The 25,815-nt window shown below is 38.6% G+C and overlaps 1 protein-coding gene across 2 annotated transcripts in view; it reads left to right on the plus strand.

Annotated features, from left to right (window-relative positions):
- The first annotated feature begins 620 nt into the window (after nucleotides 1-620).
- Nucleotides 621-25,815, plus strand: part of LOC120514581 (protein FAM102B-like) — a 67,917-nt gene continuing 42,722 nt past the window's right edge. The window contains exon 1 of one of the 2 annotated variants that reach the window (XM_039735037.1): nucleotides 621-1,315. In XM_039735037.1, coding sequence (XP_039590971.1) covers nucleotides 1,170-1,315 — 146 coding nt within the window. In that variant the 5' untranslated portion in view covers nucleotides 621-1,169. The remainder of the gene's footprint in view (nucleotides 1,316-25,815) is intronic. The other variant, XM_039735038.1, reaches the window with a different exon arrangement.

The raw sequence follows: 25,815 nt of genomic DNA on the forward strand, positions 1-25,815 counted from the left end.
CTCCTGGCTTTGGTTCCTCAAGTGTGATTCCCGGTAGAACTTCAAGTGCCTCAATTGACTTGACTCAGCACCACTTCCGGGTAAAGCCCCACGAAGTAGGGCTCCCCAGTCCCCACAGCACCCAACCTGGCTGAGTCAGCAAACTCAAACTCCCATGAAGCCCTGTGGGAAACCGCGGTGCTGCCATCAATCGCTCCTGGAGAGATAATACCCTGTAAATGTTCTCTTGTCTGGACCTCCAGTGCGAAGGCGTCCCGGCCGGAAAAGTGCCACGGCCGTCCGCCACAATGGGTAGGTCAGAATTTGAATGGCTTAATTAAATTGCATAAGGTATTGTTTCAGCACGCCGTGGAGTCAGACTGTAAGGATCGCGGCTGATGGTTCAATTACCACCCCTGCCTCTTGGAACATTTAACATTTCATTTGGGTAAAAAACGGAAGCAACGTCAGACAAATGCTTACAATAATAACGATTTTCAGGGAAAATCACAAATTAAAAGCCTTGAGCGCGTTAGTTTTGGGCAAATTGACTCCGCCCCTCCTCACATTAAAGCTGTGTGTTATAATACAGTAACATTTACAGCCTTTAAGTAAATATACGTTTTTTTCGCATTATGCACAAGTTAAACGATCACCTTGGATATCCATTAAGAACAGCGTGTTGCTTGTCTACTTTGGCAGGCTGCCGGCGCGAGCAGCGCTAAGCTCGGCGTAAAGTCCCGCCTGCTCCTTTAAATGGGGCCGAGTGCACTGTTGTGTGCGTGTCCGACAGAAACCCTACTTCCTACGCTCACTTTTCACTTTTGTGTTTGCCTCGGCTGAGAAGGAGGGGTGGCGGCGGCTATTTCTGTTTTGTCACCTTCAGATCGGGTTTCCCTCAGCTGAGCACGTAATGTGATTGCGCGGTGCTGCGGAGGAGCTCGCAGCCGCCCAGTGCTGTCGACTCACGGAGCGGGAGAAATAAGAGCCGGAGCAGAGAGGCTCCGCGCGCGTAGAGCCAACTGAAAGCGAAGCCGTGGACTCGAAAGACGTGGCGGCGTTGAAGTAGCTGAAGCCGGTCGCCTCCAGTGCTGCTAAGGCTATGGATCTCGAAGAAAACGTTTGAACACGAGGGGAATTCCGAAAATTGCGCTTCTTATTTTGGTGAAGACGGTTCACGGACACACTGTATGGCTTTCATAATGATGAAGAAAAAGAAATTTAAGTTTAAAGTCGATTTTGAACTGGAAGAACTGTCGTCTGTACCCTTTGTCAACGGAGTTCTATTCTGCAAAGTCCGGCTACTGGATGGTGGCTTTGCGTGCGAATCTTCCAGGTATACAACTTCGTTTTCTCATAATGGTGATACTTATTCAGTGTAATTCTATTGCATTCAACAAAGTAGGTGACCTGTGCATTCTTTTATTTTAAAATAAAAGTTTTTAAACTAGCATAGTTTGTTTCCTGGTGCGGAATATTTTGGAGGTCAGCTTTAACTTTGTCAGACTATTTATTTATTTTTATTTTCTTTAATATAATTATACTTGACTCTGCGTGTTTCTCTAATTCTAGATATCCTGCTAAATATTTTTTAAGGAAACGTGGGAATCAACGTCTGAAACACGCCCGACTTTGAGCATAGCTCACAGTCTTCGTCAGACATAAGGGGCGCTACAAAATGTAACTCGTTTATACACAGCTCGTTTTAACCTCTTGCTATGATATAAAGACTTTGAATAAAATATTTTCTTAGTATTGCCAACAAAAAAGAGTGAGAACCTACGGGATTGCTTCTGTGATCGCACGGTGCCTCAGTGGTTGTAACTGCCGACGCAGAGCAGCAGACTTTTTCAGTCCTGGGCCGTTATTGTCCCCATGGTCACTATTCCTGCATCCCAGAAGAGTAGAGGGACTCAAAACTTAGTGTGGGTGTACATTCTTTAATGGATTTAGAAAGACTGTTGCAATAGTTGGTTTCTGTTTTGTACCCCATGTCAAGTTGATAGTCCTGAGTCTGATTATCGGGTTTGGAAAATGGATGAAAAATACCTTTGAATGACGATAGCCCCAGCCCCGTCTCTTTTAAAATGACCAGAAAAAACTCCAATGGTTATAAGAATTTTCCAGTAGCAGGTCGATTAGTCAGGTGATAACGCCTTTAGGAAGACAGGTGCAAACGTGGTTGGTAATCTGTCAAGTGCTGTCAAATGCTTTCGTTCTGCATATATTTGTTTTGATTTGCAATTAGTGGGACCATTACTATCCTTATCTGTATATACTACATTTTCTGAATTAGCTTTGGCCAGTGCAGAGGTCTGAATCGATGGACCCAGTCCTCGATGCATCTTGCACAGGGTTGAAGCCAATTCATGGCTGTACTTGGTCCCTCTGGTCCGCCTAACGCAGTGGCAGGCGTCTTCGAGGACTGTTGAAGCTGGTAGTCTTTGATGCAGCTTTCCAGATAATTAGCAACTTAGCATTTGCCCAACGTATTGCTAGTTCTACTTACTTTCACCCGTAATTGTAATTAGACTAGCGCAGGTTTAATGGTTTTTAAGCTCCAGTGTACTTAAATGACGTTTCTGACTGTTTGTATATTTACCAAAAGGCATGTTGCATATAATGAGATAGATATGACAAATCGTTTTTTAATGCTGTTTTCCCATCGGAATTAATGCTTTAAGGAACACTTTAGAAGGGTGTGGTCAGACTCGAAATGTAAAGATTGAACACAGACCAGTGATCATCCATACCAAAACACTAATCATATTACTAAGTTGAGCAATGAGGTCAATTTTCAGATGTAGCTTAGTTCCAGCTCATCATATTGGTTGAAAATAACACTTTTGCCACTGTCGTGATTCACACAATTGAGTTTTACACACAGTTTTTTTTTATTTTTTTTTATTCATTCTGGATTGAATCATACCAACTCCAAATAGAAGGTAACCAATCTGGAAGATGAATCCCAAGGCCTTGTTTTGCTAGCTGCATTAAGAAGTGATGTCACAATTTTGTTATATAATAGTTTTTTTTCTCCTGTATTAGGTCAGATTAACACATTTTCCAAACTGTTTAACAGTCCAATTACATTTTTATTTATGCAACTTAATCTTCTCATATTTAATTTTTTTGAAATTCTGCCTGTTTCCTAGATACTTTTATACTCGTAAAAGTTTAGTCTTAAAAATGTTTTATTGAGAATAAAAGGTTGTGTTTAATAAAGCTTGGTGATACATTTGAGCATTTTTGTTGTCTTAGATAATAATTAAAACTATTAGCCAGACCTGAGAGATGATTAAAAACTTTAATTTAAATATAGAAAAAAAATGATTAGAGTGGTCAGAAAGTGAAATAAATCAAGATGTGCCAATTGTACAAATATCAAGAGTTCATTGTGGCCAAAGCAACATAACAAACAGTATTCCGCAGTAACCCCTTTATTACCCCCTTCCAGAAATGGTGTGTATTTACCTGGGCGTTTACTTCAATTAGGAAATGACAGTGTTTGTTCATGTAAAACTTTTCATAATACCACAGACTGACTAGGGGTGAGAGTCACTTGATTTCAGCCAGTTTATAACATATTAGAATAACAATCTTACAAACTGAAAATTAAATAAAGTGCATTGTCGGTCAGTACTGTTACAACTGATTAAAGTATCACATCATCTTTTTCATTGGTGTAGCTCTTTCTCACTCCCTTTCCTGTAAGGTATAACACATCATACTTCTTTAGCAAGCTGATCAGGACATTTGAATAGTACTTTAACATGCATTTTTTTTGTTGTAGCTGTACCTGCTGAAGATATGTATATTGACCAGCCTCTGGCATGTTAAACATTGCCATGTTTTGCCCATAATTTCAGTATAAAAATGTATTCTAAATTTTGAATAATTTGGGTTGAGGTGCTAAGTAGCACTCGGTACATGGTGCTGTTGGATTAGTGACTGCCTGTGCTTCCAACCATTTCATGTCGACATGACCATAACCTTCATTTGGATTGCCCAGCTGCAGTTTGAGATTAAGTATAGGATTTATTAGCAGATTGTAAAGTGAGGCTCATTTAGATTACTTCAGTCTTTTAAATATACCTCAAACCTGATTAATTCAATTCAGTGCCTATTCTAAAATACTTTAGGCACAAGTGGATGGAACATCAGTACTCTGCATTACTATGTACATTTTTGGGATGTGGGAGGAAGACCAGAATACCTGGAGAAAAAACAATGGAAACCAAAGGATAACTTGCAGACTTGACATTGATGGTGGCTGGGCACGAAATTTTAACTTGGAATTTTAATTTTAATTCTTAAATGAAGTAGAACCTTTTCTTATGGGATCAATATGCTTCTAGGCTCTATGAACATGGAGGTGGTTTTGCCTAATGCCTACATTAATACTAATATTCATGTATCTGTCTGTCTCAGTCGCTTCAAATGTAAATGCATTTTAATCTACTAAATTGCAGCCTGTTTGATAGTTATTTTGTGAATGACTCAGACTCAGACTTTACACACAAAGCTAAAGTAGAGGCAAACAATACCACATTGTTGAAGTCCAGTATAGCCAGAGTTAGAGGAGAGGGTTGCACAAATTTATGAGAGAAGAATGTTTTTGTCATTCTCTTGGTGCTGTGGTCAGTGAGACAGAGAACGTGTATGGCAGAGCATGTCTTGTGTCTTTTGCAACTGCGCTTCAAACCTCGCAGGAGGAACAGTGTGGTTTTCGGCCGGTCGCGGGACAGTGGACCATAGTCTGGTGTCAGTTGGTCCGCATTGCCGGCAGTAAGCAAGTACAGCCTGTTTGCTTCATCAGGCCGTGAAGGTAAATAAGGTAAATATCGCTATTTCTTTCACTACTGTACATGGAGTTAAGTGGGAGAGAATCAAAGTAAAGGAGGTGGGTATCTTGAATCTTAATGTGCCATGAAAGAGAAAGGTGTATGTCAGATTTCAATTTTTATACTTTTATTTTTTTATTTTTAACATGTTCACATCAGCCTGCACAAATGTATTTTTCATACTTTTAATTTCTACACATACAGTACATCATATATGTCTAATTTGGTTCCAGTTACACATGGTGTACTTTTGACCTTTTTATTCCCTTTTTTTAAATGAAAAGATGCATGACCCATACCCTGCAAAGCAAGTGTTTGCTTTTAGATGTTGCTTTTTCTTAAATGTGTAATATCGTGTCATTATTTAAATATTTAGAATACTTATGTCAGCTACAGAAGACCTGATTTGATACAGAGAATTGTTTTAAAAGTCTAAATTCATGATGAGTAACTTGTAATGGAAAAACTCGAGGCAATCAATATGATAACCCTTAATATTGTATTCCATTGCAGCGGTCTCCTTGTGTTTATTTTAAGTCTTTGTACTTGTTTCTTGTGAAGTAAGTTGACCTTCTGATGGATTCTATTCTGTACATTAGTATGTTTATTAGTGCAATGTTGTTGTGTGTGTGTTTTTTATTTTGGCTTTAAATGTTGTTTCTATTAAATTGTGACCCTCAAATGTTCAAGTAGTTTGAGTATGTCTGACAGAAAGGTGCTAGAGAGAAAGGTGGCATAAAAATGCAGAACAGAAGATGGACCAGGCTAAAACCATGAGGGTTTGAGACCCCACTTTAGTGGCATGGCAGTGTTCAGTTACTATTCTGGGTAAGTGACTGGCAGGGGGTAGTATTCCTTGTAGGTGCACGGGGGTTATTATTTTAGGGCAGAAGATAGGGCAACAACAAAATGAGGGACTGGCAGCCTGGGTGCTATTGGGCAACTAATATACCAGGTGCCAGGGATGCCTATATCTCTGACCAAAGAAAATGGTTGCTGGAAGAGACTAACGAGAATGCTACCAACTGTCAGATGACATAACAGTGCCGTTGCCGGGAAGAGGCAAGGTCAAAAATCCCCAAGGGTTCTGGCTTTTTAAAAGGTGCTGGGGCTTAGGATTGTAAGAGGTTCTGGGAACACTGGAGTGAGAATATGGCCACAGGACTTACTGGTACATTCTTGACATTGGATGTGATTATGTAGATTGTTCTGAAAGTAGCCCTGAGCTAGAGTATTATGGAGTCTTGGAGCTTGGGGTCTTAGGTCCATTCCACAAGATGCTCTCACAGGCTGAGCCACTGAATTCTGGGAAATTAAATGTGTAGACTTTTTTTTTTTCCCCTGCAAAGAACAAGCATGCTCCAGTATAGAAAGAAAGGTAAATGTGCAGAGCTTTGATTTTACCAATTGATGTTCTCATGCGTTCAGTGTTGCCCAAATAAAAGATGTTCTACCAGACGGTTGTGGCGAGTGCCCTCTTCTACGCGGTGGTGTGCTGGGGTGGCAGCATAAAGATGAAAGACACCTCACGCCTGGACAAAATTGTTAAGAAGGCAGGCTCTATTGTAGGATTAAAGTTGGACAGTTTAACATGTGTGGCAGAGCGACGGGCACTAAGCAAACTCCTGTCAATCATGAATAATCCACTGCATCCACTTAACAGTGTCATCTCCAGACAGAGGAGTAGCTTCAGTGACAGACTTTTATCACTGTCCTGCTCCACTGACAGACTGAGGAGATCGTTCCTCCCCCACACTATGCGACTCTTCAATTCCACCCGGGGGAGTAAATGCGAACATTAATTTTATTTTAATTTTTTCATTTTTATTACTATTTAATTTAATATTGTTTCTTTGTATCAGTATACTGCTGTTGGATTATGTGAATTTCCCCTTGGGATTAATAAAGTATCTATCTATCTAAAAATAAATTCTTTAGGGACACAGAGTGAAAAATGTGTTGCTAAATTTTCAGTTGTGGTGTTGGATATGAACATAATATTGTGAAAGCAATCGAACAGTAGTGAACTTGTGACTGCTGGGCTAGCTATGGCAAATAAATCTTGAATTACTTCCTCCTTGTGGTGTGCTTTTTGAACAAATTAGCACAAACAATTGTCTTTACTTCTCACCAAGCCTGACCCTAAATGGCAACAAATAATAGTCTCATTGTGCACAGAGTTGGAGAGAGAGAGATGAAATAAAATCTGTGAGCACAGATGTTTCTTTATATTTCTGGACATCTGTAGAATTGTTTTGCAGTATCAGATAAGATTTGCGTCAAGTGATCGGTTGTTTGTCTCTGCCTGCTGCTAACTGTGGTGAAAGATACTGGAGCAGTGATCCTTAACATGCACTCATCTTTCTCTGAATTAGCCCAGCCGTAGTACATAAAACTATGCCTGCTTCCATTACCTTACTCTCCACACTGATATGTCAGGTCAAGTTAGAGAGCATGTTCTGGTACATAGTGTTGCCACCCCACCACACGATGAAACTGCTCGGTTGGCAATCTCCCAGGCAGATGTGGTCCTGTCACAACCTCTGGAAATGACCAACTATCTGCCGCAGCCACGTGTTACATGGGCATGCCCTTGGCCTGGTCCAGCCACTCGGGTCTTCATCAATGAGGATCCTATGTGCCTCATCATCCTTGGGGAATCGTGCCACATGGCAGTAGTGCCATAACTGATGCTCCCTTACAATGACGGTAATGTGCCTCATTCAGAACTCCGTCAGCAATTGCTCATTTGACACAAAGTCAAACCTGTAGTACCCAAGGACATTCCGAAGAGGCACAGTACCAAAGGAGTCCAGTCTTCATCTTGGGTGAGTGGATAGCATCCATATCTTGCAACCATATAGCAAGACAGGAAGCACCAGGACTCTAAAGACTTGGTCCTTTGTACTTTTGCAGAAATCTCAGGAGTGCCACACACCCTTTTTCAGTGACCTCCATAACCTCCCTGCTCTCCCAGTCCATCTACTGGCTTCATAGGAAGAGTTACTATAGAAATAATTGTTGCTGCCAACTTAAGTAAAACTCTTGATGAGGATGTTATTCTCTCTGCAGACAGACACACTGGATCTTGTTTTTTATCCAGAACATTTGCAAGCTCAGACACACATACTCCTCACTCAGTCTCTCAAGAGCCCTGATCAGAGCCTCCATTGACTCGGCAAAGAGCACCGCATCATTGGCAAAGACAAGATCAGTAAATCTTTCTTCACCAACAGGTGCCCAATGATCCTGCCCAACATCCAGTCCATGCAAGTGTTGAATAGGGAAGGTCCAAGAACATACCCCAGAATCAACTGTGGAAAACGCAGAGGTTCTCTGTACACTCTGCACAGCACTAACTGTACCAGTGTACAGGCTAGCCATGATATCCAGCACCTTCGGGGGATTCCGCAAAGTCTTGGGATGTCCCACAGGGCAGCTTGATCAAATGAAAATTGACAAAGGCTGCAAAGAAACTCTGCCAATATTTGCATTTGGGCTCAATGAGAAACCCCCCAGTGCCAGGATGCAGTCAATGGTAGACATCTTAGGCTTCAAACCAAACAGCTCTGGTTGCCAGTAGGTAAGTGATCACGGATCCTATTGAGGATGACCTACTTGTTGCATAATAGTGACCCTTCAACAATTACAAAACTCAAAATTTGCTTGCCTGTTTTTCTAATTGTCTACTATACTGTCACTGAAATGTAATAAGTAGGTGGATAGTTAGTAGTATTTTTTCCACATTCCAATCACTGTCTAAGGGATATTCTTTTTCTGAATCTGCTTTTTCCACTAATTGCTTCTGCAGAAACTGAGCCTATTCCAGTACTGTCAGAAGTACAGTAGAAACTAACAAAGTGTGCTAGTCCTTCACCTGGCAATTTCACAGTCACACACACTTACATGAACTTGGTTCAAAATCCTCAAATAATCTAACATGGCATATGTCTGAGATGCCTGAACAAGGGCAGTCTCGTGTCAGTGTAGAGAGTAAGTGCAGAAACCACACAATGATTTGGCTAGGCATGGAACTCCTGTTCTTGAGGGTAGCAGGAAGTAGCACTTGCCAATATGTCATTGTGCTATGGTCCTTTTGCTATATAATCTATAATCTGACACATACTTTTGCATTTCTCAAAAGCAGATTTTGCCTACTCTCTGTAGAAACTATATTTCAAGCAGCAAATCCTAAAAAAATTAAATATTTAACATTCAAGGGAATTGTGTCTAAATGTTGAGAGATGTTGATCTTATAGGAACACTCAATAGATGCACTAACTGTAATATAAAAATAACTTCGACCCTTCTAACACTGAGGAATACTTTCAGAATTCTCAGGTAACCGAGTTCAGACACGTGGCCTAGAATTCTTAAGGAGTTTATGATTTTTTATCTAGAAAATGTGATATACACAAAGATTCTGTTATTAATGCCAAAATTAACAGGAAATATAATTATAATTTAGAATACTTGCAATCTGCTGTGTAACTAATATCTAATATAATGAGCACAAGTTCTGTTTTGAAGTGGTTTTAACTGCATTAGATCAAGCCCTTTTTTTATGGCTCTTGAAGGTTAAATCGACATCTTGATGAATCTTGTAACAGCTAGTTAACTTCCTGTCTAATGCTCTTTTTAAAAATCTTTGAGGTTGCTATTGAACAAGGTAATTGAGCCCCATCTAGCTGATCTCTATAAACACCCCCACAAGATTACATCCTTTAGACAAGCACATCAGTAAGAGCTAACTGGAAATATATATTCTCATTTCACTTTGGAGCAATGCCCAGACCATTATCTTGTTTCATTCAAATAGTCTACAATCCTTTTCCAAGTAATAATATTAGATTTGACTCTTCTGTAATGTGTTTTTATCCCCATCGCCATTCATTTACAGTTCAGTAGCCAAGGTGAAATCTGCCCTCCTAATCATTGGAAATAAATTTGTGAAATAAGCAAGAAAGGCTTTTAGCTTATTTATTTTATAGGCAGCTTTTCCTTTTTAATGGTATTTTTTTATTTTGAATTGGATGCTCAGCTATATACAGTATACACACAGATGCACTGAACTGAACACTAATGTGCTGCGGCAGATGATTATATTACCATACGTATGATACTTGCTTAATAAAACCACTAAGACTTTTGTATTTTTTTTTTCTTTTTTTATATATTTTTATTCCAATTCAAACAGAAACACTTTCTTCTTCTTTAGTTGTCAATAGAGTTAATCATCCATTCATTTATCCATTTTCTTAAATTTTCACAGCAGTGATTAGCAAAAATGGTTATGTAAATGAATTTATTTAGAAAAAGCCAAGCAGTGGGATGCCATTGAAGACCTGAATGCTTGAAATTGCATAATTTAGGTCATCTATCTAGTAATGTCAGATTTTACATATTCAAATTTAAGATGAATGATTGTAATGATTGTTGAAGACCACACATGGAAAGTAGGAATTTCAGGAGCAATACCCCAATGTGGGTAAACTAATTAAATTGAAATTAAGCACACAGTGCTTGTTTCATTAGCTTGAGTTACCCTTAAAATAGTGATATTTTCTTTGAGACTTACAGTATGTGATAAAGTGTTATTTGACAAGAATATTTGAAGGGTATAACAAGAACTCTCATCAGTAAAGAAAATATTGAAATTAGCAAGTTGCTCTCAGTGTGGACTAAATGAATGCATGCAAATTATATACAACAGTATATATTCTATATATAACACACGGTGATGTTGATTCACCTAAGGTCAGCAGAATTCTATGAAACTGGTTATAAAACCTAATTTATAGTGACCTAAGAATATATTATTTATTGTTAAAAAGAAAATTTCAGCAAAGAACTCTCTTCTTTAAAACTCTGCTATACCTGTTCTTTGTAGATCAAGTATAAACACCTACTTTACATATATAATTCTGTCACAATATGAGACAGTACCAGCCCTCTGGAAGATAGTTCTGGACATAATTATGGAAATGTGTTAAAAATATATAGAACTTCTAATTGCACTGTCCAAGTCTCAAAAACACAGAGTACTAAATCTGTGGTGCTTGCTTCTAATCAGGATGGCATTAGACAACAGTTCTGGAATTGGCTGTCATTTTGGGGAGGTGGTTGCAAATAACTTACTGTTCATTGACCAAGTTAAGACAGAATGGCATGCTAGTGATGATAAGCATCTTTATATTTAGATATGCCCAACTCTTTCTCTATTGAAAGCCCTAGTCAATGCTGTTTTATATCAGCGATGTGCCATATATGCAGCCTTGCATTTGTTTAAGAGTCCGGGACATTTACTTAGTGATGTTACACAGGCATGTAGCAGTATTGATTCCTTGATTTACACTGTACGTGTATATTTGAATGTGTGTTATAATGTTTAGCATTGAACATGTATTATTAGGATACATAGAACTTGTTCTGCTGTAAGAGTGTCCTAGACAATCCCTGGTCACTTGAGAGATATTGCATAATCTTTCTAACATGTCCAGGTGCTTCTTCCAGTAGGTCATGCCTGATAACACGCACTGTGAGAGGCACTCAACCAAGGTGCTCTCTAACTGCATGCCCAAACTACCTCAGCTTGATCTTTAAGGAAGTGAGCTCACACGAAAGCTCTGTGAGGTTTCTTTGACCTAACTGAGCTATATGTGTCACCCAGCTTTTAAGAACTCAACCTCAAACATCACCTCAGACCTGGATGCAGAAGAGGGACCTGGTATCCACTACAGTTGAGGTTCAAACTGTTCTCTCTCTTGGATTTATCATTACTGGACCTTACTTTGACAAGTCTATGATATTTCATGTTGCCCTTCATTCAATTTTCTGGATTTTGGGACTTTCCTTGTATAGTTTTCATGGCAGTAATTAAACCTCTGACCTGTCTGTAACTTTCATTTCATTATATATTCTTACAAACCTCTTTGTCTTTGAGATGTGCTTACTGCTGGTGCTGTTTTAGACCTCAGATATGACATTCTTGACATTTTGTGGATGGATGGATGGGTGGATTGATTGATTGATTGCTGTAGCCCTGATCTGTAAAATGAAGAAAACTGAAAGGCTTTTGATTGGATGATCTCGGCCGCTTCCCACGAGACACAGTTCTTTTTTCCTTGTACTGATTCCAGTTTTATTAACATCAATTATTATTTTCAAAAATAATTGGAGATGACTATAATTTGGCTAGTGAAAAATAAAAGGATATACTGATATTTCAAATGGAACATTTTGTAGAACTTAATGGAAGTAGTGAAAATGTAATTGCAGATATCAGTAATGCAGTTTCCAACTAGTCAAAATGTAATTAGACATATTTCTAATTAAAATTTCAGCTTCTGAAAGTATAATTGTAGTCATCTATAGGTTTATAGGGTCAATTTTGCCACATGTACAGAATATAATTAAATTCATACTTGCAGGTGCTAATCAACATGCAATACATTGCCACTCTCCGCTGATGTGATTTGTGAATATTACTGCCTTACCTCGAACCTTGTCTTCCTTATCTGAAATAACTGCCTTATCTTGAAGTTAGTTTTTCAGCTATTTTTAACAGCTCACAGATAACAGTAATTCTCACAACATAATAAATATTAAAACCGCTTGTTATAAAGTTCAGCTGGTCAGAGTATAATTATATGGGCATGCTTTTTTATATATGTGTGTGTATGTATGTATGCATGCATGCACGTATGGTTATATATATTTGTATGTGTGTGTATTTGTGTGTATATATATATATATATATATATATATACACTGCTCAAAAGAATTAAAGGAACACTTTTTAATCAGAGTATAGCATAAAGTCAATGAAACTTATGGGATATTAATCTGGTCAGTTAAGTAGCAGAGGGGGTTGTTAATCAGTTTCAGCTGCTGTGGTGTTAATGAAATTAACAACAGATGCACTAGAGGGGCAACAATGAGATGACCCCAAAACAGGAATGGTTTAACAGGTGGAGGCCACTGACATTTTTCCCTCCTCATCTTTTCTGACTGTTTCTTCACTAGTTTTGCATTTGGCTACAGTCAGTGTCACTACTGGTAGCATGAGGCATACCTGGACCCTACAGAGGTTGCACAGGTAGTCCAATTTCTCCAGGATGGCACATCAATACGTGTCATTGCCAGAAGGTTTGCTGTGTCTCCCTGCACAGTCTCAAGGGCATGGAGGAGATTCTAGGAGACAAGCAGTTACTCTAGGAGAGCTGGAGAGGGCCATAGAAGGTCCATAACCCATCAGCAGGACCAGTATCTGCTCCTTTGGGCAAGGAGGAACAGGATGAGCACTGCCAGAGCCCTACAAAATGACCTCCAGCAGGCCACTGGTGTGAATGTCTCTGACCAAACAACCAGAAAGACTTCATGAGGGTGACCCAAGGGCCCCATGTCCTCTAATGGGCCCTGAGCTCACTGCCCAGCAGCATGCAGCTCATTGGCATTCGCCATAGAATACCAGAATTGGCAGATGCACCACTGGTGCCCTGTGCTTTTACAGATGAGAGCAGGTTCACCCTGAGCACGTGACAGAAGTGAAAGGGTCTGGAGAAGCCATGGAGAACATTATGCTGCCTGTAACATCATTCAGCATGAGCAGTTTGGTGGTGGGTTAATGATTGTCTGGGGAGGCATATCCATGGAGGGTCACACAGACCGCTACAGGCTTGACAAAGGCACCTTGGCTGCCATTAGGTATCAGGATGAAATCCTTGGACCCATTGTCAGACCCTATGCTGGTACAGTGGCTCCTGGTGCACGACAATTCCTGGCCTCATGTGGTGAGAGTATGCAGGCAGTTCCTGGAGGATGAAGGAATTGATACCATTGACTGGCCACCACACTTTCCTGACCTAAATCCAATAGAACACCTCTGGGACATTATGTTTTGGTCCATCCAATGCCACCAGGTTGCACCTCAGACTGTCCAGGAGCTCAGTGATGCCCTGGTCCAGATCTGGGAGGAGATCCCCACAACACCATCTGTCATCTCATTAGAAGCATGCACCGATGTTGTCAGGCATGTATACAAGAACACAGGGGCCATACAAAGTGCTGTGTACAATTTTGAGTTGCTGCAATTAAATTTTGGCAAAATGGACTAGCCTGCCACATAATTTTTTCACTCTGATTTTTGGGGCCTTTGAATTCAGGGCTCTGTAGGTTGATCATTTTCATTTCCATCAAACGATGTGGCATCCTTTCGCTCCTAACACATTACCCAGTCTATATCAGTATAGATATCCAGGAGGATTTCTTTTTCCCATTGAGATCTGATGTGTTTTCAAAGTGTTCCTTTATATATATATATATATATATATATATATATATATATATATATATATATATATATATATATATATATATATATATATAGAAGAGAAGGTCTGTGATACGGTTTGCATATTAGCAGTTGGAGATCCATAAAGGGAGAAAATGAATCACGTATCATAAAGTAGTTTTTATTCCTGAGCTTTCAACCTACCAGGGTCTTCATCAGAGGATAATGCTTAGACTTACAAGAATCAAAGGCAATATATAGCAATACCTTACAGGGGGAGGAGGGGGGGGGTGGCTAGGTCCGTGTGTTTGAGGTTGTTGGGAGTAAAGTCTTGTTTATTAAGAATAAGTTCTTCTTAAATCCAGCATATACAAACTTATGTCCAAGTGTCTGTTGATGGCGTTCTCATTTGATAACCAGGATTCAGCCAGCTCTCTAGCACTTTTATTATTGGCTTTAAATTTTACTTGTACGTCGTCCCAATTAAATGTATGTCCTGTTGATTTAGTATGCTTATAGATCAATGACAGTGCGTCCTTTCTTCTGACGGCGCTATGGGTGTTCCTGTATACGTGTTCCGATTCTTTTTGAAGTTTGTCCTATGTATACCGCTGAGCACGAACCGCATGGAATGCTGTATACTGCGTTTAGTGTTTCTGCTGTCGATTTCTTGTTTTTGGCATTAAAGAGGACCGTGAGCAGGTTGTTCATGGGTTTATGTGCTATTCTGACACCTGACTTGGCCAGGATGCGTGCAGCACCTTCAGACACATTGTGGTGATAAGGGAGTGAGTGCCAGGTTGGGTGGGGGTTATGATTCGAGTCAATTGTTTGTTGAGTTTTTTGGCGTCTTCTGTGTGTGTATGTTTGTGTGTAATATATATAATATAGCGACGACTCATCCGAGAGGTCACAAAAGACCCCAGGACAACGTCTAAAGAACTGCAGGCCTCACTTGCCTCAATTAAGGTCAGTGTTCACGACTCCACCATAAGAAAGAGACTGGGCAAAAACGGCCTGCATGGCAGATTTCCAAGACGCAAACCACTGTTAAGCAAAAAGAACATTAGGGCTCGTCTCAATTTTGCTAAGAAACATCTCAATGATTGCCAAGACTTTTGGGGAAAATGTCTTGTGGACTGATGAGACAAAAGTTGAACTTTTGGAAGGCAAATGTCCCTACATCTGGCTAAAAGGAACACAGCATTTCAGAAAAAGAACATCATACCAACAGTAAAATATGGTGGTGGTAGTGTGATGGTCTGGGGTTGTTTTGCTGCTTCAGGACCTGGAAGGCTTGCTGTGATAGATGGACCCATGAATTCTACTGTCTACCAAAAAATCCTGAAGGAGAATGTCCGGCCATCTGTTCGTCAACTCAAGCTGAAGCGATCTTGGGTGCTGCAACAGGACAATGACCCAAAACACACCAGCAAATCCACCTCTGAATGGCTGAAGAAAAACAAAATGAAGACTTTGGAGTGGCCTAGTCAAAGACCTGACCTGAATCCAATTGAGATGCTATGGCATGACCTTAAAAAGGCTGTTCATGCTAGAAAACCCTCAAATAAAGCTGAATTACAACAATTCTGCAAAGATGAGTGGGCCAAAATTCCTCCAGAGCGCAAGTTATCGCAAACGCTTGATTGCAGTTATTGCTGCTAAGGGTTGCCCAACCAGTTATTAGGTTCAGGGGGCAATTACTTTTTCACACAGGGCCATGTAGGTTTGGATTTTTTTCTCTCCCTAAATAATAAAAACCATCATTTTAAAAACTGAATTTTGTGTTTACTTTTGTTATATTTGACAAATGGTTAAATGTGTTTGATGATCAGAAACATTTTGTGTGACAAACATGCAAAAGAATAAGAAATCAGGAAGGGGGCAAATAGTTTTTCACACCACTGTGTGTGTGTTTATATATATATATATATATATATGAATCTTGTCAAAGTTGAGTGACGCATGGATTCCACTCAGTATCAGCAGATTCTGGAGACCAATGTCCAGGAATTGGTGACAAAGCTGAAGCTGCACCGGGGCTGGATCTTTCAACAAGACAACGACCCGAAACGCTACTTAAAATCCACTAAGGCATTCATGCAGAGGAACAAGTACAACGTTCTGGAATGGCCATCTCGGTCCCCAGACCTGAATATAATTGAAAATCTGTGGTGTGAGTTAATGAGAGCTGTCCATGCTCGGAAGCCATCAAACCTGAATGAACTAGAGATGTTTTGTAAAGAGGAATGGTCCAAAATACCTTCAACCACAATCCAGACTCTCATTGGAACCTACAGCAAGCGTTTAGAGGCTGTAATTTCTGCAAAAGGCGGATCTACTAAATATTGATTTCATTTCTTTTTTGTGGTGCCCAAATTTATGCACCTGCCTGATTTTGTTTGAACAATTATTGCACACTTTCTGTAAATCCAATAAAGTTCATTTCACTTCTTAAATATCATTGTGTGTGTCTCCTATATGATATATTTAACTGACATTTTTTATTGTAACAACCAACGATTTATACAGGAAAATAATGACTATTAACAAGGTTGCCCAAACTTCTGCATCCCACTGTATACTGTATATGTGTATATACCAGGCAAGTCCTGTTTGAAGGTCTACTAGCACAAAATATTAGAAGCTGGGAATAAGGAAATACATTTATTTTGTTAGCTAGCAAGAAATTGGGGGAGACAAGTGACAAAAAAAAAAAATTTTTGGTACTTAATTTGAGTCTTTTTGATTAACCTTTTTGATACCTAATGTGTGTAGGGAGTGGCCCTTAGTGGTACAGTATTGTCATTTACCTTGTATATACTGTATATTGTATTCATATAAAATTCAAGTCAATTTAATGTTTTTTGTTCTCCTCAAATGGAAGTCATTTATTTTATTATGCAGAATTACTGAAATAGTCAATATTCATCTGCTCTTGGAATCTTGTAATGTAGTGTGGTTTTTATCTCTCACATTTAAAGATCAAGTACATACAGAAGTATACTAGTTGTGCTGCCCATGTAAGACTGGGTGAAATCTAAGTAATTAATGTAGACCTGAGCGTTAACATTTGAAATGTGTTATACAGTATGTTTCTGTTATATGCCATCTAGTATGGGATTTGTAAAAGCAGTGTTAATGTTTGTGATGCACCATCTATTGGAATGACAGAGACATAGCACCTGGATTGACACATAGACACACTGGTACAGTACTTATCTTTTTATTAAGGTGGACTAGCATTAATGATGGCTTTTTCCAAAAATGAATACAAATTTTAAAATGTGAGTGGTTATGTTTGTATTTCGTTTTATACTTCACTTTGTGAATAGTTTAATTTCCCCTCCTCCCGCTTCATCCTTTTCAGTCTGCTGTGTCTATTATGATTCAGTGTACTACTTTGATTTTTTTTTGTGTCCCCCTTCTAATTTTATTTCTGTTCATCTAACCACATTTCTAATAATATTTTTCTGTTGATTTCTAAACATTTTTATTTGAAATGTTATTAATAATTAATAGTAATTTAGTGTTGTCATGAATAAAGACAAACGCTTTTTAGGTTATCTGTCAGAGTGCATTTTCACACTGTTTGTTGGTACACATTTATTCATTTCTTAATAATAAAATAGCTTCTAACGTTTCATTTATTGCTTGTAGCATAATAACTTCTTATACTCCACATGCTCAGTGTAATCCACTGATGATACAGAGCAGAACAAAAAAACAGGAGAAGCGTAGGTTCATATTGTGACTTTTTAATTCATCTTTATTCCTGAAATATATCTTTAAAATGTTCTAATTTTCTTATTTCAATATTAAAAGAAAAATAATTTAATAATTGTAGATAGTGCCCTTAAGCTAAACAAATTAATATTTGTCTTTTGACTAAAATAATACCTGCAACAAATATGGTAATGTTTTCCACATTTAACCTCTTTTGATTACCATATGGTTGTTTAATGATATTGCTTATAATTTGTATATTTTACCTAATAAAGTTTATTTTAAAACATTCCAATTAAGAGAAACCTGAAATGGAGATGTAGTATTGAAGTGCACCATTTTAATGCCAAGGACAATTGCAGCCAGTGCACATAATAGGTGAATTTGTATGGTGTTGCTGGGTTTGTTATTTATTTTAAATATTGTAATTAACTAACTTTGATTTATGTATTAATTCCTTCATTTCTGGATAGAGGATTGTCACATAACCCTCATTTTGCTAGAGCTTCACTTTTAAGGAGGCTGGAAAGAAAACGTTTCATGACAACACAACAACAGATTTTGAAAAGGAATTGCTATAGCAACAGATGTTGCTGCTAAGCAACTGCCAGGGAAAAGCAACACCTAAATGCTAACTTCCAGCAAGAAGCCATATGTGAACTTTGAATTAATAATGTTATGATACAATATCTCTAATTCATTTAGATATGTGGACATTTTATTAAATGGAGCATCTGTCCCAAGGGAAGTGTTTGCCCATGCTAGGTCCCGAAGTCCTGTTGTTCCTGATTATTTTTGTCTCACCAGTTCAATAATTTGAGATTAATTCCTGGACCGCTATTTTATTTAATATTTGAGCTTTTTTTCTGTTAATAACGCATTAAGTCTCTTTTTAGTTTGTTTCATTTCTGTAAGGCAGTAAGCAATTTTCTTTTTTTATTACAAGAAATTATGTTGCTATGCATTACTTAAGATTTTTCTCCACAATGTCTGTTACTAAAGCAGAACCTTGATTATGACAGCACAAGAATTTACTGCTTTCCTTACAACACATCATTATCAATATCAGTGTATGCTCTTTGTTGATTATCACTTTAAAGGAAACTATTTAGAAGTGACAGCACATATGGAACAAAAACCACAAATTTGTAAAATATGGTTAGCATTGTCGTGCACTAAATGCTGTTGACTGCAGCATGTCAGTATATCCTGTTTTTTATACTTCTTCCAGTTAGGATAATGCAACAAACATGGAGTTCTAGATCTCTTCATTAAACAGATTTTGAGCATTTTAGAGAAGAGAGAAAGAAGAGAAATGATGCACCTGCCTGTACGGATCCTCTAACTGAGTATTTGATTTTTTCCAATTTCAAATAATATAACGCCTCGGTTTCCCACTGACTTAAAAGAGGAGAGTTTGGGTTCTTCCAGTTTATCAGAATAAGTCTGCGTGCCAACAGTGTAGTGAATGTAATCACAATTTGTTTGTCTTTCTCCACTTTAAGCCCCTCTGGAAGAACCCCAAACACAGCTGTTAATGGGTTAGGAGGGATTGTGAGTCCAAGGCTGTCTGAAAGGTAATTAAAAATTTTTGTCCAGAATAATGTTAATTTGGTGCAGGCCCAGAACATGTGACCCAGTGAGGCTGGGACTTGGTTGCAACGTTCACATGTTAATGATACTTCTATACCTCTCAAAGCTGAAACACTCAAATCTGGTCAGATTTTTTTTTATATATTTAATATTCAAGTATCTCAAAAAATTCTGAAATAATAGTAGTAAATAGTGAATCACATACATGCGTTTGAAAACAAGCTAGAAACCACATCCTTCCACAGTGGTCGGGGGTAATTCTCAGAAATCTATCAAATATCAAACTGAAGCAGAAAATGTTACAGCTTTACAAAGATTGTTTTATTGAAATATATTTCTGAGCTGTTTTTCTGATTTCTGGCTATTCAGACTCTGGTCCTAAATATATATCTTTCATAGTCTACTTTATAGTTTTATTCTCAGGGACATTATTTATATCTACTGTAGGTAGCCAAACTATATATTAAAGGTAATTTAAGCATGTGTTGAAGCACCCTGTGCTAATGATCATCAGTGCTCTTTGGAAACCTACTGCTGAGCTAACATTTGATTACAAAAATATAAATTTTAAAAAATGAATTTGATCATTTCCAAAGCACTTCATTCAAATTTTTATAATTTGAGTAAGGGTGCATTACAGTAATTTAGTTCCTAAATTCTGAGTTCTCGCAAGCTGATCGGAAGCATAATGAATTACAAATTTAACATTTTACTTATGTAATTTCTGTTTTAAAAAAACGAGTGCATTGTTAAACTTTTATAACAAAAAAGGTCACATCCTGTATTTATATGGTTGTTATGCTCTTTCTATATTGATGTCCTGCCCTCCTTGAGGCCAATTGAGTAAAAACAAAGCTAACAGTAGGCTATTTATTGAAGTGTTCATTGGTAGAAGCACAATCACGATAAGCAGATTACTTAGCAAGACTTTACAGTTGCGTTGACATCAAGCTAAAAGGTTCTTAAAGGCTTGACTTCACATATTTTACATGATGTGTGTAAGGATTTATTAGCTTAAATTCCAAAAGCAGAAGGGCAAAATAACTAAGATGTACAATGTTGCAAAGAACATACATTTAATTATGTAAAACCAAATAAAATTCCAATGTATATACTTTCTTTTTTTTTTTTAGATAATACCTTTACATTAATATTTTCATATCTTGATTATCAGTTTGTTGCAAGAAAGCTTAGTATTTATTGAGATAGGCCATCTAATATTTGAAATTATAGTCGAACATATACACTGTTTCCTGATGTTTTAACTTTTCTTCATTAGTAGATGAAATAAGTGTATACAAGATCTAAAACCAGGAAACAAATTGAACTTTGGGTTTTACTAATCCAATAACCTACAGGAAAGCTCATTAACTTCAACATCTCTCATTCCCTTTGCACACTTGGTTTATGTATACATACATACACATATATATATGTATGTAATGTGTATGTGTGTGTGTGTATATGTATGTGTGTGTGTGTGTGTGTGTATATATATATATATATATATATATAATATTTATTGCTCAAAAGAATTAAAGGAACACTTTTTAATCAGAGTATAGCATAAAGTCAATGAAACTTATGGGATATTTAATCTGGTCAGTTAAGTAGCAGAGGGGTTGTTAATCAGTTTCAGCTGCTGTGGTGTTAATGAAATTAACAACAGATGCACTAGAGGGGCAACAATGAGATGACCCCCAAAACAGGAATGGTTTAACAGGTGGAGGCCACTGACATTTTTCCCTCCTCATCTTTTCTGACTGTTTCTTCACTAGTTTTGAATTTGGCTACAGTCAGTGTCACTACTGGTAGCATGAGGCAATACCTGGACCCTACAGAGGTTGCACAGGTAGTCCAACTTCTCCAGGATGGCACATCAATACGTGTCATTGCCAGAAGGTTTGCTGTGTCTCCCCTGCACAGTTTCAAGGGCATGGAGGAGATTCTAGGAGACAAGCAGTTACTCTAGGAGAGCTGAGAGGGCCATAGAAGGTCCATAACCCATCAGCAGGACCAGTATCTGCTCCTTTGGGTAAGGAGGAACAGGATGAGCACTGCCAGAGCCTACAAAATGACCTCCAGCAGGCCACTGGTGTGAATGTCTCAGACCAAACAACCAGAAAGACTTCATGAGGGTGACCCAAGGGCCCCATGTCCTCTAATGGGCCCTGAGCTCACTGCCCAGCAGCATGCAGCTCGATTGGCATTCGCCATAGAATACCAGAATTGGCAGATGCACCACTGGTGCCCTGTGCTTTTTACAGATGAGAGCAGGTTCACCCTGAGCACGGACAGAAGTGAAAGGGTCTGGAGAAGCCATGGAGAACATTATGCTGCCTGTAACATCATTCAGCATGAGCAGTTTGGTGGTGGGTTAATGATTGTCTGGGGAGGCATATCCATGGAGGGTCACACAGACCGCTACAGGCTTGACAAAGGCACCTTGGCTGCCATTAGGTATCAGGATGAAATCCTTGGACCCATTGTCAGACCCTATGCTGGTACAGTGGCTCCTGGTGCACGACAATTCCTGGCCTCATGTGGTGAGAGTATGCAGGCAGTTCCTGGAGGATGAAGGAATTGATACCATTGACTGGCCACCACACTTTCCTGACCTAAATCCAATAGAACACCTCTGGGACATTGTTTTGGTCCATCCAATGCCACCAGGTTGCACCTCAGACTGTCCAGGAGCTCAGTGATGCCCTGGTCCAGATCTGGGAGGAGATCCCCACAACACCATCTGTCATCTCATTAGAAGCATGCACCGATGTTGTCAGGCATGTATACAAGAACACAGGGGCCATACAAAGTGCTGCGCATAATTTTGAGTTGCTGCAATTAAATTTTGGCAAAATGGACTAGCCTGCCACATAATTTTTTCACTCTGATTTTTGGGCGCCTTTGAATTCAGGGCTCTGTAGGTTGATCATTTTCATTTCCATCAAACGATGTGGCATCCTTTCGCTCCTAACACATTACCCAGTCTATATCAGTATAGATATCCAGGAGGATTTCTTTTTCCCATTGAGATCTGATGTGTTTTCAAAGTGTTCCTTAAATTTTTTTGAGCAGTTTATTTATTTATATATATATATATATATATATATATATATATACTGTAAACTAATAAAAGGCAAAGCCCTTACTGACTCATCACTAATTCTCCAACTTCCCGTGTAGGTAGAAGGCTGAAATTTGGCAGGCTCATTCCTTACAGCTTCCTTACAAAAGTTGGGCAGGTTTCATTTCAAAATTCTACGCGTAATGGTCATAACTGGAAGGTATATTTCTCCATATACTGTAATGGAGTTGAGCTCGAAAGCCGTGGGGGGTCTCATCACGCCTCCCACATAATCACGTGAACTGACTGTCAATGCAGTACATAGAAAACAAGGAAGAGCTCCAAAAAGCGCTGAAGAAAACATGCATTATATAATTGAGAAGGCAGCGAAACAGTAAGTGAGCAAGTTACATATACAACCATATTCATGAGCGCTGCTGCTTCGGAAACAAAGCACGGTGTAAACCTAAAGTTTAAATTAAGTTCATAGACACGCTGCCGCTGGCGTTTGTCATGCCCACGGGTAATGCGAGATACAAGTTTAATGAGAGGACGCAGGATATAAACGAGAGTTTTGAACACTTTGTAACTAAGTTAAAATTGCAGGTAAAGGGCTGTGCTTATGCAAATTCTGAGACTGTGTTTGTGGGGGATTGACAGTTAAGGCGGGTGGGGGAGTCACGTCATCATCTCCCTTCCCATTCACCTCATTTCTCTCTGAGCTGAGCTCCAAAGCTAACGCAGTCTTACAAAAGTGACTTTGTGACTCTACTACCAAATACTCACAGAAAAATCCACAAGTTAATACACACACTGTCTGTAGAGTTTCTCCAAACTGAATCCTCCAGGCACTACTTACAAAAGGTTACATTGACAATCGTGTTACGTTATTTTTAAAATTTCCTTTTCTTAGCACAAGCACAGCTGAGAAGCTTCGATGCATGTGCTCCATACCGCGTTTAAAAAATAATGCCTTTAATCACACTTTCAATTCCAAGCAAAGGGAAACTTCTGTCAATGCATGATTTCCTGGTACACCGATTACACTGATCAGCGTTTCCCGATTCATTTTACCCTCGCACCCAATTGGTTTGAGAAGAAGTATGAAAAAATATAAGGTTGACAAAGAAAAACAGATCACCAATTGAATCTTTATGAATAATCGATTTGCCATCAATAATTGTTTTGGTAAAGCCGTACTTAGTGTAATCCTCCTTTCATTTTATAAATTTTCCGCCACTAGCCATGATTAAATGAACATAAAAAAGTAAGAGCGAAGCAAGGGTGACTTATTCAGCCAGGCAGGCGACGGCCCAATAGCTCGAATTTGGATATAAGTAGATTCTATTTAGTCCCCAGAAATATGTTTGGTAGGAATGGAAGTTGAATTTAGTCTTTAAACTTCTATGGTAAAGAAAAAGTTACGCAATGATGACTAAATCTAACTCATATATATATATATATATATATATATATATATATATATATATATATATATATATATATATATATATATATATATATATATATATATATATATATATATATATATATATATATATATATATATATAATATATATAATATATATATATATATATATATATATATATATAATATATATATATATACACACACACACACTTTATATATACTTACAAACATACATATGTATGTGTATAATTGTGTGTATATATATATATGTGTGTGTGTATATCTATCTATCTATACTAATAAAAGGCAAAGCCCTCATTATATACGCTGACGTGTGTACACACACACACATATATATAAACGACAAAATAATTACATTAACACTCATTACATTATTTTTAAAAATTTTCCTTTTTCATAACTTTTACACACCACTACTCCACTGCGAAGCGCGGGTATTTTGCTAGTATATGCTAGAAGAAGCACTAGATTGCAGTAGAGAGACAGCTAAAACATAGGCATTGCATTAAGAATCTCCTCCAGGCTTATACTACTGAAGACTGTAGTACTCCAGTCACACCTCAAAACACAGACATTCAAACTAAACAACTTGTTGTGCTTTAAATTAACGAAAGAGATCTTCATTTAGATCTTGATCTTTGTTTGTCCACGAATTCCACGCATGCGTAGACCACCTACCAGTTTAGTACGTTGTTGTTACTCACGGATGTCAACAATGTGCCGGAATAACGAAAGGGGTGGTGGACAGTGTTACGCTGGTTAGCTCCTGTGGCCTGGTTAGAGAATAAGATTGCCGAAGATAAAAGGTACATGCCTACGTAACATATGAATGAAAGAAAGACAGTGGGTGAAATGAATGACAACATAACAGCACGTTCCGGAAATTATTATTGTTACGATGTAGCCGGTGAGTGCTGCGCGTCTCTCAGTTGTACCGTGGCTTGCTCACATGTCAGTGAAGCGATCCCTAGTTATGCTTTAAAGAGCCTGGATACCTATGTGTCCCCCTTTTTATAACCATTGCTCCGTGTATATTGCCTTACTCTTTGGATTGCCACTAAGCAACATGCGAGATTGGAGAAAGGTTGAGAAGACATCGTGAGAGGAAACTATAGCGTCGTGAAAATGAGACGGACTGTGAACGGACAGAAGCAGAAATGCTCCTACACCACCACATAATTACTATTCGGACAGTGATTCCGAGTAGGCCGTTCCAATCGAATCAATATCCATGGGTTTTTTTTTGTAATTTTGTTTCCCTTTATAAAAATCATAATGCTGTGCGACGAAGGGCCCAGTTCACGACTGGCACCAAGATAGAACTTTTTGGCCTTTAATTCTAAGCGGTATGTGTGGAGACAACCAGGCACTGCTCATCACTTGTCAAATACAGTCCCCACAGTGAAGCATGGCGGTGGCAGCATCATGCTGTGAGGGTGTTTTTCAGCTGCAGGGACAGGACGACTGGTTGCAATCGAGGGAAAGATGAATGCGGCCAAGTACAGGGATATCCTGGACAAAAACCTTCTCCAGAGTGCTAAGGACCTCAGACTTGGCCGAAGGTTTACCTTCCAAAAAGACAATGACCCTAAGCACACAGCTAAAATAATGGAGTGACTTCACAAGAACTCTGTGACTGTTCTTTAATGGCCCAGCCAGAGACCTGACTTAAACCCAATTGAGCATCTCTGGAGAGTCCTAAAAATGGCTGTCCACCAACGTTTACCATCTAACCTGACAGAACTGGAGAGGATCTGCAAGGAGGAATGGCAGAGGATCCCCAAATCCAGGTGTGAAAAACTTGTTGCATCTTTCCCAAGAAGACTCATGGCTGTATTAGCTCAAAAGGGTGCTTCTACT

This window comes from Polypterus senegalus, chromosome 14, assembly GCF_016835505.1.
Source record: "Polypterus senegalus isolate Bchr_013 chromosome 14, ASM1683550v1, whole genome shotgun sequence".
NCBI lineage: Eukaryota > Metazoa > Chordata > Cladistia > Polypteriformes > Polypteridae > Polypterus > Polypterus senegalus.